The following is a 15,560-nucleotide window of genomic DNA, read 5'->3' on the forward strand; positions in this document are numbered from 1 at the left end:
ACTGTGTCTGTACCATTTTTATGAAGTTGTCAATCAACTAAGGTACTTGATCCTTACTTTTGAACAAAATGAGCCACATAGCCCTGGAGAAGTCATCCACAATAGTCAATATAAACCTATCACCAGTGAGAGAAACTACTTTATACGGTCCCCATACATCCATGTGAACCAAATCAAACAATTTTATTGATTTTGAAGTACTATTACAAAATGGGTGTCTGGTCATTTTGCTACGTATGCAAACATCACAGTGTACAAAGTCAACATCCGGATTTCCCCCCTGACTTTGTATATTTTGCACATACTTCATCCTATTCCCAGATAAATGACCTAACCTTTGATACCAAATGGTCATCATATCTGTAACATCTTCTTGAACACTCAAAATACAATGATCAAACTTGACATTGAAACTATTTATTACATCTTTATTAAAAGATCTTCTAGTAAGGTAGTACAATCCATTCTCCAGGAATCCAATTGCCAATGTCCTCTTACAGACTTGGTCCTGCAAAACACAGTGCTTAGCATAGAATTGAATCCCAATTCCCTCATCATTCAATAATTTGCTTACTGAAAGTAAACTGTATTTAAACTTTGGTATATGCAATACGTTCTTCAATACAAAACCATTGCTAAACATGATATCTCCTTGTTTTACTACCTTATGTGCATCACCTGTAGGTAGAAAAACTTTCCTATTTGCATCAGCCTTACTTACATGAATCATCATATGATCAGCAAATGTCATGTGAGTTGTTGCTCCTGAATCAATAACCCATGCATATTCGAAATCAGAATTTAAGTTTTCAGATGTAATACCTGCCGCGCTCATGCCTGCAAAAGCAGAAAACTCATGGTTTTTGTTGCTATTATCTGCAACATTCTTCCCTTTCAAAGCTCTCTGAACTTCTCTCTGCACCATAACTTGCATCGATTCTGGCTTGTCATTCTTTAATAAACAGATTTTAAAAATTAAAGAAATACGAAAAAAAAATCAAAAGTTGATAAGATTGACAGATCAAGCTGAGGTGCAAATATACTAAATTACCATTTGAAGACCTGACACAATATGAATACAGGTGTAAGGATCCTCTAGAGTTGGTGGAGTTGTAATCTTAACCATTAATTCTAACATTAATGGATGAGATTTAATTGATAAATTTTTAATATTTAATTAATCATTTATTGATCAATCAAATCTCATCTGTTCATTTTGTAATTAATGGTTGAGATGATTACAACTCCACCAACTCTAAAGGATTTCAACTCTAGAGGATCTCTAGTCTGAATACAACTACATAAGCTGCCCTTTTTGGTTCTTAGTAAGAACTTCTTACCTACAGAAGGAAAAGAAGGTGCAGTAACACGTTTTGAGGGGTGTATTTCTCCCTCGTGCCATGACCTACCCCTCCTTCTGGCCGGAAACAATGAAGCAACTGTGTATATGTCATCCGTGTTGGACATTGATATCTCAAGATGGAATCGGTGGGATCGCATTTATGTTTAAAAATTGCATTCATAAATCAGCATCTCGTCTATCATTCTTAAGTGGCAGAAGGATCATCAAATGATAGTCATGAACCCATACAAAATTTGGATGTTATTTATGTGGGATCCTTGAAGGTTGATCCAAAGTAAAAGTGAATAGATAGAAAGTTTCCCAGAGGCTGCTGGGAGAATTCAACTGCTTACCCACATTTCTTCCTCCTAATGCTTACAAAGTTTTATCATGGTTTGTGTAAGCATTATTTATGGCCTCTTTTTCATTATATGATGCCTAGCTGCCCTGATTTTAGTGTGCCCCATTTTTTGTCATGTTGCAGCCGAATGTACACTATGAATCAAAACGTGGCCATATTTATTAGAGTATATTATTTGCACTTATCTGTATACTCAACACACAGCTAAATTTCTTATTTATAGTCTAGAATATAGGATCGGTCTTTCACTACAATGTAATCACATACTATGTATATTGATTTACACATGAATAACAATCACTGAGCAATTCATATTGTTACATGGTATCAGAGCTTTTGGACCGGTGTAACGGCTCTCTTCTTGAGTGGCCCTTCTTTCCTCGGGTATTCGTATTGGCTTTTGGACTTGGAAATGGGTTCGGAATTGGGTTCTTTTCCTTTTCCAATTCACGATCGATCAAGCTGAGGTGTTACTCTACCAAATTACCAAGACCTAACACAATGTGAATACACCTACATAAACAACTCATTTTGGTTCTTACCTACAGAAAGAAAAGGTTTAGAGGTGTGGGTTTCTCGGTTGTGCAAAGACCAACCCCTCCATCTGGCAGGAAACAACGAAGCAGCAGTTTATATCTCAAGATGGAATTGATGGGATGCGATTGCCTTTAGGGTTACAAACTGCATTCATAAATCAGCATCTCGGCTATCCTTCCCGAGTAGTAGAAGGACCATCAACCGATAGTCATGAACCCATACAAATTATTTTCATTTTGTTGATAGAGGTACCTCTTATTTACTTAATTTTTTTGTCACTTTTGAAGCAAAGTTTGCCTGTAATTTTCATAGAAATGTTAGGGCTAAATTTGTGCCATTCTGTACGTTAACGTTATTATCCCTAAAAAAATCTAGTTGATTGATTAACTTTTGTAGGTAGAGAAGAGCTAAACAAATGAAAAGCATGAGCATAGTTTCATCGACTTGCCTAGTCTTGTTTCTGTGATTCATCTGATTTTCCAATCTATTAGTTACAAAGGTACGTGTAAATCTTTGATGACTCCAAACCATTAATAATATTTGATTATATCATTGTTGAAGTTATTAACTTTTGCAGCTGAGGTAGAGGAGCATATGGAGATGCTTGAAAAGCTTGTGCCAGAGTGGATTTTCAAGAAGATTGTACTCAGTGGATATACTTTATACAGGTATGTCTATCATACTACTGTCTTAGAATCATGCTTAGGCTCGGATGATTTATAAATGTCAGACTTGAACTATATAGGATCTAGAAAATTTTGAATGATTTTTGACTGTTGATTGGTTGTGTGCAGCATCAACAAAATGTCAGACTTGAACTATGTACAATCTAAGGTTGCTGCATATAAAAATACATACTCAAATGTGCAATCAAATTTAGGATGTTGTTTACGTGGGATCGCTGAAGGTTGATGTAGATACAAGTGAACAGGAAGAAGTTTCCTAGAGGCTGCTGGGAGATTTCAACTGGTTTCCCATATTTCTTCCTCCTGATGTTTACAAAGTTTTATCATGGTTTTTGTAAGCATCATTTATGGCCTCTCTTTCATTATATGTTGCCTATGTGCCCCACTTTCTCTGTGTTGCAGCCGTATGTCCCTATGAATCAAAACATGGTCATATTGTCATTGAATATTTTAGTTGCCTATGATGTATGACACGTTTCATTTTTCAGTTGCAATACCAAGTTTGTGTTCCTTTTGCTTTTTATATCTTGAACATATGTTAAGGTTTTGATGGATATAAAGGCATATGTTTGGAATGCCTCCTGTCTGAATGCAGCTGGTTTGAAATTCTACGTTCCCTTTTGAGTTTACCGTGCTGGTGCTGACGTGCCAACCCAATTATTACATAACCCACTAAACATAACCTACACAACCCAATAGGAGAGAGTTTACAGTGAAGGAAATTGTCAAAAAAAATAGAAACCATCCACAAGTGTCCCAAATTCAACATCATAGCAATAAGACATGGGAAGTAAACGTCAAATGACCTCTTTGCTATGCTATGCGTTGATATCAATTAATTCAAATTGATGCCTAGTGATAAATTAAGAATATAGCAAATGAGATTAATTCTAATACTGAAAGAGAATAAAAGAAAACCTTGAATTGCTCCAGAGTTGAAGATTGTTCTGTATAGGTTCATGACTATCATTAGCACAGCAAAAATAGCATCTCATCAGTTTCCATCAGTACCGATCGGTTCTTCATTGTTCTCGGGCAAGAAGAGCCGCCCCTCAAAACCTATACAAACTTTAAGATATCAATGTCTTGAATTTGTAGGTGTAAGAGGTTTGGTATCGAGTAAGAACAGAGTGACACATCACCTTCAAGAAGTCGTGTCACTCTTAGCACTAGTTTGGTTCGCAGAAGGGGGAAATAAAGTTTGGTTCAATTTTGGAATCTTTTTATTTATGTTCAGGCAAAAAGTATATTTAAGCGCCCCAACTTTAACTGTTTTAATGATTAAGCGTCTGATCAATTATTTTTTCACATTTAACCTTTGATCATTGATTTTGTCATGGATTTGACATTTATTTAACTTTTCCGTCAATTTTGGGAGGCGAAAAGACGATTTGATGATTTTAATGCTGAAAATCACAAAATAAGAGATGCGAATGTAGAAAAATAATTGATCAACACTTGATCCTTAAAACAGATAAAGTTCAGGAGCTTAAATTTGATTTTTGCCTTTTTAGACAATAGTTATTCTTCAATTTAACCAATGAATAGTTATCCTTAATGATGTATTTTTGTAATTTACAAACCTACCTCCACTACATCCCTAATCTCCTCTCTATCTAATTTCTCAAATCCATTTATTTTGGCAAATTTATAATTTATATGTTAAAAAAACGTGAAAAATGGAAAAAATGAGGAAAACACTTAAAAAATGTAAAAACTATGAAAAAATGTGAATATGTCCCAACACTTAATTCATGTTTGATATGTCCATATCATGTTTGGACTTAGAGCCAATTTTGCACTTATAAAAAACAATAAGGTGAAATTTGGTGCTTATCCCTTAATAATAAATACATTTTAAAATTAGAAGAATTAGAAAACAAAAAACAAAAATAGATAAGTTTGACAGATCAGACTGAGGTTGGTACTCTCTTACTCCTACCAAATTACCAATTGAAGATGGGACACAATACAACTACACCTGCACAAAGAAAACAAAGTGTGTGGTGGGTCTTGTCCGCCGTGCAATGACCCACCCTGTGTATATGTCATGGGCAGTGGTGAATACAAGATTACTCGGTTAGGGCAGCCGATTTTACACGTGCATTCGGGATTTTTTTTTTTTTTTTGCTTAATCGAACTTGCTTATTTTTTTTTTTTTGTATATATGCGTGTTATAATTTGAATGGTCAAGAACCAATTTTAAATATTAATGTAAAATTTTTCAAAATTAAGCTAGATTTCGTTTAATAATTCTAACATGTAAAAAAAAATTGATTTAGAGAGGGCTGAACATGTAAAAAAATTGATTTAAGGAGGCCTAAGAGGAAAAAAATTGAAATTTGGATTTATGAAACCGGGCCAAAAAAAAAATTAGAAATTTGGATTTAGGGAGTACCTAATAGGTTCAAAATATTGCAATTAATAAAATTTAAATAAATAAACAATTTCCTCAATTTAGAAATTGAGGTTAGGGGGAATTCAACCTAGGACCTTCTAAAAAGAAGCAAATGTTTTTAACCATCTCATCTACCTTTAAACAATGAAATATTACTAAATAGAGCCTATATAGACTAAATAAAATTGATCTTGTTTAGAAACGTTAGGGTTAAATTTACACTATTTCATAAGTTAGGTCTAAATTTGTATTTCGGTTGAAACATTAGAGTTAAATTTAGTCCTTATCCGATTTATAAATTTTAGACCAATTGAGCAACTCGCTTGGTTTTGGCTTTTTACATTCTAATGGTTAGCTACTATTGACAAATTACAAATTAGTCCTTTTATAAGACAATTAGAGTTGCTCAGAGTAAGGTGAAATTGGTTCTAAAAGTTCTATAGAAAGTGGACTTAGTGTAATTAATAAATGGGATAAGAATCGAATTTGACTCTAACATTTTCGGTAGAGTGCATATTTAGTCCTAACATATGAAGCAGTGAAAATTTAACCCTAATTTTTTAAGAATGATTAATCTTAGTGTTACGTTACCAAAAATTTGAAAAATTTGGTTTGAATATTGTTGAAGCGTGCCATTCGACTTTACAAAACATCAATTTTTTTATGTTAAGACTAAATCTACATTTTAATACGTTAGGTTAAACTTGAACTTATCTTTAATAAATAGATTTTAAAAATTACAGAAATACAAAAAAAAATCAAAAGTTGATAAGATTGACAGATGAAGCTGAGGTGTAAATATACTAAATTACCAACTGAAGACCTCACACAATATGAATACACCTACATAAGCAGCCCTTTTTGGTTCTTAGTAAGAACTTCTTACGTTTTGAGGGGTGGATTTCTATCTCCTGCGATGACGTACCCCTCCTTCTGGCCGGAAACAATGAAGCAACTGTGTATATGTCATCGGTGTTGGACATTGATATCTCAAGATGGAATTGGTGGGATCGCATTTATGTTTAAAAACTGCATTCATAAATCAGCATCTCGTCTACCCTTCTTAAGTGGTAGAAGGACCATCAAATGATAGTCATGAACCCATACAAAATTTGGATGTTATTTATGTGGGATCCTTGAAGGTTGATCCAGAGTAAAAGTGAATAGATAGAAGTTTCCCAGAGGCTGCAGGGAGAATTCAACTGCTTACCCACATTTCTTCCTCCTAATGCTTACAAAGTTTTATCATGGTTTCTGTAAGCATTATTTATGGCCTCTTTTTCATTATATGCTGCCTAGCTGCCCTGATTTTGGTGTGCCCCATTTTTTGTAGTGTTGCAGCCAAATGTTGGATCTACACTATGAATCAAAACGTGGTCATATTGTCCTTGAATATTTTGGTTGCACAGTGTAATCAAAATTTTGCCTGTTGCAGTACATATTGGTCGGCTTGGATCTACATTGAATCATCCATCTTCTTCTACCAAGGTCAAAGAAATACAAAAGAAGTTTGAGGGGAAAAAGCTTATTATTGGAGTTGATGACATAGACATTTTCAACGGCATTGGTCTAAGTTGTTGGCTCTGGCACAACTTTTGTAGCAGATGCCACAATATGCTATGAGTTGTGTAAAGGGCTTGTAGCAGAGAAACGCAGGGAATCACTGAAGGGTTTGTAGCAGAGAAAATAATTTCTGCAATAATCAGTGATGAAAAATCCCCAGATCTTGTGACCTGCAATATTGGGGATGACAGATCAGATGAACACATGTTCGAAAGCATGTGGAAAACAGCTTCGAGTTTGTTATAATCTTCAGCTCCTGAGATCTTTGTATGCAGTGTTGGACAAAAACCAAGGAATGCTAGGTACTAACTAGAAGATAATGCTGATGCACTGCTATTGCTTCAAAGTTTGGCAACCCCTTCAAGTTCGAAAACAAGGTGCAACACAGAAGAGCAAGTATCTTTCCACATTGGCATTTAAAAAGGGATAAATGGTTGCCTTTTAGTTGCATAGATACTGGGTAAAGAAAGTAAACAGTCTGGGTAGAAGACTGATGATGTTTATCAATTATGATTGGAGAGTCGAGTCTAGGAGAGGTGGATAGGGTAGGAAGGTTTTCGTGCGGGTTTATCATACTTATTTTGGTATTTGACTTAATTTAGAAAATGAATGTGTTGCAGCCATATGCACAAGCTTTCACACAGTTATGTATAATTTCCAATTCCAAATGATCAGTATATGCTTCCCTAGATGTTTCTGTATATAGGGTTGTCTGGATAAAGAAACCTTACACACTAAATTTTATTATGAAAGGAGGAAATTTGTTTATTGCAATATATTGCTAGTTGTTATGGGGACTGAATTGTATTTGGCCACAATTACAAACAATTTTCCTTGAATGATAATGAGGTTACTGTAGTAGATTATTTTGTTTTTACATCTTTATCTAAAGAAATTTATCATTATTTTATGTTGATGGGTAGAATATTTTGATCTCAACAAGCTAGCAAAATGAGAAGCCAGTGATCTCAACAAGCATATGTGAAGAGGTTGTGGAGAATGCCCTATACGTTTAGAAGCATATGAAGATGCAGTATTGATAAAACCATGTTCTCCAAAAGCATTTATTCGCCTAAATGGGAGTTTAAACCAAAAAAGACTGATTAAACTGTTCCCAGAAGATGAAAACATCATTTTCCCCATTGTTGTCATAGAATATGTTTTATAGTAGAAAGCATGACTTTGACACATAATTTTTGTTGTTATGATTGTTTGTTTATCACTCATAATTTTCTACTGGGATAAGGTATCAAAATAAGATAATGGTTTTTGGGAAGGATGAAATGTTTAAAAAAGTATCAATTTAGGTCTTGAGAAGGGATTAGACACGTCATTGATATTACTTCGTTAAGTTCTATCAATTGTACGTGGAGGGAGAAATTAACGAAGTAATAGGATTGACATGTCCAATCCGTTATTGAGGCCTAAATTGATACTTTTTTAAACGCTTAAGCCTATATTGATGTTATTTTATACGTGGAGACTAAATTGATATTTCCCAAAAACCATAAGTCTATTGTAATACCTTATCCCTTTTCTACCATATACTATAACATTCGGAAACTCATTCATAATTTGCAACTAATAACATCACTATGTTTAGTTTGTTTGGGTTGGTGCATTTCGTGCAGTCGAGAACCATCTTTTATTGGGGTGGTTTTGCCTTGCCCATATCCATCTTCATTTGTAGCGTACCCCAACTAAAGTGACATTCCTATAGTTCATAATCTATGGAGGAAAACTGCAGCTTGCTTTTCTCAGCATAAAAGTGACATTAATTTACACTAGTCAATTTCTGATTCATTCCTCAGAAGATAAATGTATTAAAACTAAACAATATCTAACTTACACAACCAATCATGTTTTTCTTTTTGGTAAAATTGCATAAAAGGCTTCTCAAATTTGAACATTCGACCACATAAATCTCTTCGACTATGAGTTAACATGTCATTTTTGGTGCCGCTAGACATATAAGTGATGAAATTTTTTGAAATTGGAAGGTACCTGGAGGTTTAAGGTGCTGCTGTGTTTATTGACAAAGAAATTGGCAAAATTCACAAAATAAATAGAGTAGAATTAAAGACTAGATACACTATGATGTGATCCCAAGAACTTCACTTTCCATGAAAAAAAAACAGCAGCACGAATAAGAAATACAACAACTACTGGTGCTATATACATTAATAAGTTTATTAAGTGAAGATTTGATGGTTTTCATACATATTAAACCATTCACTAACAGCTTGAATAAGTAAATTGTTATTGAGTGCTCAACATGTGTAAAAATTAAAGATCAAGAGTCAAATTTGTAAACATGAATGGTCAAGGACTCAATCTTTACAACTCTAAAAAAGATTTAATTACATGCGTAAACGAGCAATGCAATTATAAGAGTAACATGAATTAGTCATCTTCCAATTTATTTCCCTATAATTATTTTGAATCAAATAAAAAGAAAACAGATTGACATTGTATTAGAGTTGCGAGCTCAATTTGTTTTTCTAGAAAACGAAAATGATAGAGTCTTCATTGCTAATCTCTTAAGTTAACTTTCTTTTGTTTATTTGTTTCGTTTGGATTGCGAGTCTCTCTTTGGTGTCTGATTGGAGGAAAGTTTCGTAAGGTTCATTAAAGGGAGGGGAAGGGAGGGGAAGGGAGGGGAGATTAGAGAACCTCCAGATCCCACCAATTTGGTGGAACTGAAATTGGAGGTTTTTGAACCTCCATTTAACCCTCATTTAAACTTAAACTCCTTCCCAAGCAAGGTTAAGCAAGGTTAGAAAAATAACGTCCATTTAAACTCCTTCCCAGGCAAGGTTACACAAATAATCTCCCTTTAATTAATCTCCACTAACCTCAATCCAAGCAGAAGTAAACAAAGATTGTTTGATCATTAAATTTTCCGGCAATGCCTATTGACAGTCATATATTTTGGGAAAGTGATTTTATACGGGTGAAGGTTGATCAGGTTTGATGAGAGGTTAATTTTGATCAACACTAAGTTGTCCTAAACATATCTGTCTTACAAACATAAGTTACATTATCTGTATCTGTAAGAGTTTGAACAATAAAATGCTACACTTTCTAATTACCAGTTAATAATTAATCTGCTAGGTCAAAACCGGACCGGAGGCAAGGCGAAAGTAGAATCATTTTGAGGGAGGGGACATGTCTACACGAAACTTATCTGTATGTATTTGTAAACCTCAATCAAGAGCTTTTGAGAATCAGAGCGAAAAATAGTTCTCGAAAAATAGATATTTAGAGACTTGCCAGTAGCCCAAAATATCAGATTTTCATTTGCCAGTAGCCTGAGGTCATAAGTTATTTAGAGACTTGCCTCTGCTTCTTCGATGCATGCTCCTAATGCCCATTCTTTTTATCCGCTATTTCATTATTGCAAGGAACTGGGGGAATTTAGTTGCATGCAAGATCACTACCGAGTCCATACAAGATACAACTTCTACCGGTTCAATGCGAGGGAGGGACTGCTGTACACACATATCCATGCTCCAAACTGTTTCTTTCGCTATACCAGAAACTCTTCTATTAATACTTTCTAAGTGGACCTCGTTCTTATGTCGCTTAAGTTCCATTGCTTCATTCACTTGACCGACATAACTAGCATGCTTTGCACTTGTCTCCGCAGGATCTTACTTGGTTTCTAATGCTAGGCTGACTCTCCGTATTGGAGTTCATCTTCCTGGAATTAGATTTACAACAAATGGATAACTTAGTGCTAATCACAAACTTAGGAGGAGATGGTGATGTTATTGCAGAAACACAGTTGAATCAGCTGAATATTTAAGTAATTGTAATCATAAAAACCAGAAGCATTCACATGAATCAGTTGCTATCTCAACTCCCATTAAAACAAGTAGAGATTTCAAAAACAGTATTAATCATCAAAAGCAAGATGAATCAGTTGCAATCTCATCTTCCATTAATATCCATAACTATAAACCAACAATATAATCATCTCATCAAAACAAAACAATGAAATTTCAAAAAAGAAACAGGATAATGCTCTATTTTGAACGTTAAACATAATTTATGATTTTTTGAACAAAAACCAACACTTATTATAGGTCCTCAACCTTGGTTCTAATATTCTGAAATATTCTTGCATCTAACTGTACTGTTTATAATTTTCAAAACACAAAAGCACAAAAAAAATATAAGCAATGATCATTTGGAATTGGAAATTGAACATAAGTGGGTCAAAGCTTGTGCATATGACAACTAGAACATATTCCTTTTCTAAAAAAACCATTTCTTGCTTCAGTCATATACGAATCAATACTACTAAATAAATGTCTTTCATCATCTTTCCAAATTAACTCAAATACCAAAATAAACATCATAATTGATAAACATGCGACAAAAAAGCAACAGTTTATACCTTTTTAAATGCCAATGTCTAAAGACACTTGATCTTCTGTGTTGCACCTCAATTTCAAACTTGAAGAAGTTGCCAATGGCTGTACATCAGCAGTATCATCTAGATAATACCTAGCGTTGCTTGGTTTTTGTCCAAGCTAACAAATTTGAAGTTGTTTTTAATGTGTTTCAAACATGTGTTTGTTTTGCATAATGTTCCAGTTTCAAGTACTTGCATCATGGATGCTTTGGTAATAATTGTCGGAAAGAGGTCCACCACCCATTCAGTAATTACATATGTAATGTAATGAAAACTGGGGCTAATTCTCACTTACTTACAGAATCTAGGAACATTTCAACCAAGGTCATTGCATTTATTGGCACAGTTCCTGAACTCTTGGATGATTCGGTAGGTACATTTGATGTTTTGAAATGATTTGTCCTAGGGAATACTTTTTTTGTAGCTATCACAATGAATGACCAATCTTCCATCAAAATTAGTCTCAGTCCAGAAATTCACAAACCGCATCATACTACTTGTGTACTGGATAGCTGCACTTGTAACCTGAAGCATCCACCCAATTAAATCAGTATACAACCTCATATCATCATTTCCTTAGGTGAATAAAGGCACAAACTGGTCAGAAGACAAAATAGCAGAAAGTTTCTCAAGTTCCAAATTTGGAATGAATTTTGTGATTCAGAACTATATGCATTCAAAATTTTAAATCTTCAATTTTATTAAAAAATAGGAGAATCGGAAGCGCACCAAAGAAATTGAAGTTTAGGAATGGTGCACAACTAAGGTCTTGTTCAGTTTTAGAAAACATTTTCATTTCTCTATTCCAATTCTCTTCTTTTCCCAATTTTCGGTTTTCGAAATGGAAAATCAAAAAATGAATTTCTATTTCGACCTCAAAATTGATGTGTCATTTTAATAAATTTGGTATTTATATGTTAATAAGATTATTTCAGAAATCAGCACTGTGAATACATATTTTGATCAACATTTTGCTGCAGAAACACTGAAACAGAATGAAATGGACTGCAAATCGAATATTAGTTATAAAGTCAGCTTATAACCCAAATTTGCAAAAATTTGTGCATGTCAATAATTGTCTAACCTTCAGATACTAACCACTTTATAGTAAGAGCAAGTAAACAAGCAGATAAGTGCTGATATTATTATTAACAATATACTTTAAAAGAAAATTATATCATGATTAAGTCTATTATTAATAAACAAATGACCTTTCAAAGAATGAATAAGGAAAGTTTTACCCGATTTGAGAATGACCATTGTAGCCCACAAAGCAGACCCAAAAGGAACCTACTTTGAGGAAAAGTAAAGAATGTCTCTTGTACATGACAAAAGGGCTTTATGACACTTGTGAATTAATGATGATTATAAAGAGCAGAAATTTCAATACTTGTTCCTAAACAAACCCTCCCAGGTAGTACAACAACCAGAGTCATCATCTTCACATAAATAAGTAAAAAAACATAAGACAATGACAGGGGTTGGCTCTTCATGCAAATGAGTCATAAACATATACGAAGTTGAATCATCTTGAAAGAAAGCAACATAATGATTTCTCTAATTCATAGGCTTATGCAAACACGAGAATTACTTGATTCCTAGGCTTATCCAAACACCACAATTACTTGTTTTCAGAAGACAAAAAAAAAAATGAATGGATCGTCAGTTCAGTAAACCTCACCTTTGGAAGTATAATCCTCCCCAAACCCCCAACATCACTGTTCTTCAGCTCCTTCTTCACCAACACTCTTAAATTTCTGCATCCAATAAATCAACAATCAATTCAAAATATACATTTGTTAATAGCATGAAAATAGTTAATCAACCACCACATTGTCATCATTACATTGAATTAACAAATAGCCATTCATAAACCAATGAAAGCAATGAACACAAAAAGGATATCAATTATTTTCAATACATTCATTAACATAGCTAAAATTGAATTTCCAGTAAGTGGCAGAAATAGATGAAAGTAAACACATATATAATCCTCTGATTCACAAATGATCATCTATAAATTCACTCTTTTACTTGGAAAAAATGGAGCTAAAACGAGTTGTCAAAATTCAGAAAAAATGGGCTTTTTTAAAATTGGAACTCAGATGTTCAAAATCACACAAACTGTCGAGAAGCTAAAACTTAAAATTTTGTCATTCAGACTAGATCTTCAGCATTCCCATTCAAACATAAAATACAACAAAACAAAAGTACAAAGATTTACCCACAGGTAGCTGCTGCAGGTTATTTTATTGTGAAGATCAATTTGTATGGCTTCATGACTATCAAGAGATGCTGATTTACGAATCACGAGTTGCAGTAACCTAATCGCAATCGCATCCGTCAACAGTGGAGATATCTCAGATTCCATATTTGATAACTCAGATTGAGAGGAGATATCTCAGATTCTTGAACTCTCTTTGCATTTGCCGATGTTCTCCGGCGAGAAGGAGAGGAGATCCACCCGCACGGCGGAGAAGACAGAAGACCCACCCTTCACGTTCGATTCAAACTTTTTAAACTGCTTGTGTTGGTGTGCCCTACAAGTGGCAGTATTTATATTTATTTATTTATTTTTTGTTGTTATTGAAAATCACCGTGTGTTTTATTGGATTTTTCCTCTAAATAATGCCTCTTTTATATATAACTAGTTTTTGGCTCGTACGATACACGGATTCATCTTAATATATAAATATTAATAAAAATATAATTTAATAATTACAATTAATGACATAAAGGTTCTATATAAATTAAATATTATTATTTTATTTTCACATTTACTTTAAATAATCTTTTTATAGATAAATATAATAATAGAATTAAAATTAATATATGATATATTATATTATATTTTTTATCAGTAAAAAAGGAGGAAGTGACACCTCAGTTCCATCGTTACTGTTTTATATTATATATAGATTCAACCAAAAATATTTAGTTTAAATTTTTTACTTCCGTAAGAGCATCTCCAAGAGATTCTTAGTGAACTCTCTATAAATAATATAAATAATCGACTCTTAGTGATCTAAGAGTGACTAAGATATATCATCTCCAACAATGCTCCTTATATTCACTCCTTATTTATTATTTTATTATTAAAGTTATTATTTATTGTTATATTACCAATAGTGTGAGGAGAGAGACTTATTCATAATAAATTATTAATAAAATATGAAGTTAGGAGGCACTAAGAGGTGTAGAGAGATTCTCTATTAATAGAGAGGATGAGGAAGCTCTTAGTGATTTGAGGAGCCACTAAGAGGCTGTTGGAGCTGATTTTTTATTCTTCCTCCTCAAATTTTAACTTAAGAGCCAATTTAAGAGGCTGTTGGAGATGCTCTAATACTTAATATTTCTGACATAGTTAAAATGAAACCGGTGAATAATTCACCGGTTTCACATTTGTATAGAACCCGGTGTATCAAACACCGGGTTAACAGTAGTTAGAATTGCTGCAGCATTAATGCTGCAGCAACATAGAATTTGTGACACCGGTGATTCAGACCCAATATAATAATAGGGTCTACTTAGTTTTTTAAAGGTTTAATTATTTTATTATAGTGATATTTGATGTTTTTTTTAAGTGTCAGTATTATTATTTTTTTTTATACTTCCAAGCACCAAATCTATACTATATATAATAGTAGAAGCGGGGAGAAATAAGAAGAAGTGTTTTAGAGGCCTTTTCGATGAGTTGTCAACGTAGTAAAAAATCAAAATTAAAAAGATTTAATTAATTAAAAACAACAGATTTATATTTATAATATATTAAACAATTACTAACTCAGTAATTAAAATAATAAAAGAAAGCAAGAGTTACAGGAATATGAAAAAACACAAAGTAAAGGAATCCAAAAGTCACAAATAAACTTCTATATAAAGCATGATACATAGTATTTCACCATTATACTATATATAATAGCAGAAGCAGAGAGAAATGAGAAGAAGTGTTTTAGAGGCCTTTTCGATGAGTTGTCAACGTAGTAAAAAATCAAAATTAAAAGGATTTAATTAATTAAAAACAACAGATTTATATTTATAATATATTAAACAATTACTAACTCATTAATCTATACACTATATAATTACGGAAGCAGAGAGAAATGAGAAGAAGTGTTTTAGAGGTCTTTTTGATGAGTTGTCAACGTAGTAAAAAATCATATTAAAAATATTTAATTAATTAAAAATAACAAATTTATATTTATAATATATTAAATAATTACTAGCCTATTAATTAAAATAATAGGTCCCTT

General features: G+C 33.1%; 1 protein-coding gene and 1 long non-coding RNA gene across 4 annotated transcripts; both read right to left on the reverse strand.

Annotated features, from left to right (window-relative positions):
- Window positions 1–203: 203 nt before the first annotated feature.
- LOC136200935 (uncharacterized) lies at window positions 204–4,012 on the reverse strand. 2 transcript variants are annotated; one of them, XR_010673613.1, is made up of 3 exons: window positions 3,845–4,012; window positions 823–927; window positions 204–508 (listed from the first exon to the last, which is right to left on the reverse strand). It is a non-coding gene; the product is annotated as an uncharacterized lncRNA (long non-coding RNA). The 2 variants fall into 2 exon arrangements; XR_010673614.1 differs by having other exon boundaries at window positions 823–952.
- A 5,735-nt stretch (window positions 4,013–9,747) lies between these two features.
- LOC136200572 (uncharacterized) lies at window positions 9,748–13,814 on the reverse strand. Of its 2 annotated transcripts, none has more exons than XR_010673391.1 (4): window positions 13,532–13,814; window positions 12,989–13,064; window positions 11,290–11,832; window positions 9,748–10,590 (listed from the first exon to the last, which is right to left on the reverse strand). XR_010673391.1 is itself a non-coding variant. In XM_065990943.1 (4 exons), the coding sequence occupies exons 1-3, from the start codon at window positions 13,676–13,678 to the stop codon at window positions 11,710–11,712; spliced, it is 342 nt and encodes a 113-aa protein (XP_065847015.1). In that variant the 5' UTR covers window positions 13,679–13,814; the 3' UTR covers window positions 9,748–10,590; window positions 11,290–11,709. The 2 variants fall into 2 exon arrangements, 1 of the variants encoding a protein (XP_065847015.1); XM_065990943.1 differs by having other exon boundaries at window positions 13,536–13,814.
- Window positions 13,815–15,560: the final 1,746 nt, after the last annotated feature.

This window comes from Euphorbia lathyris, chromosome 7 (genome assembly GCF_963576675.1).
Source record: "Euphorbia lathyris chromosome 7, ddEupLath1.1, whole genome shotgun sequence".
NCBI classification, from domain to species: Eukaryota; Viridiplantae; Streptophyta; class Magnoliopsida; order Malpighiales; family Euphorbiaceae; genus Euphorbia; species Euphorbia lathyris.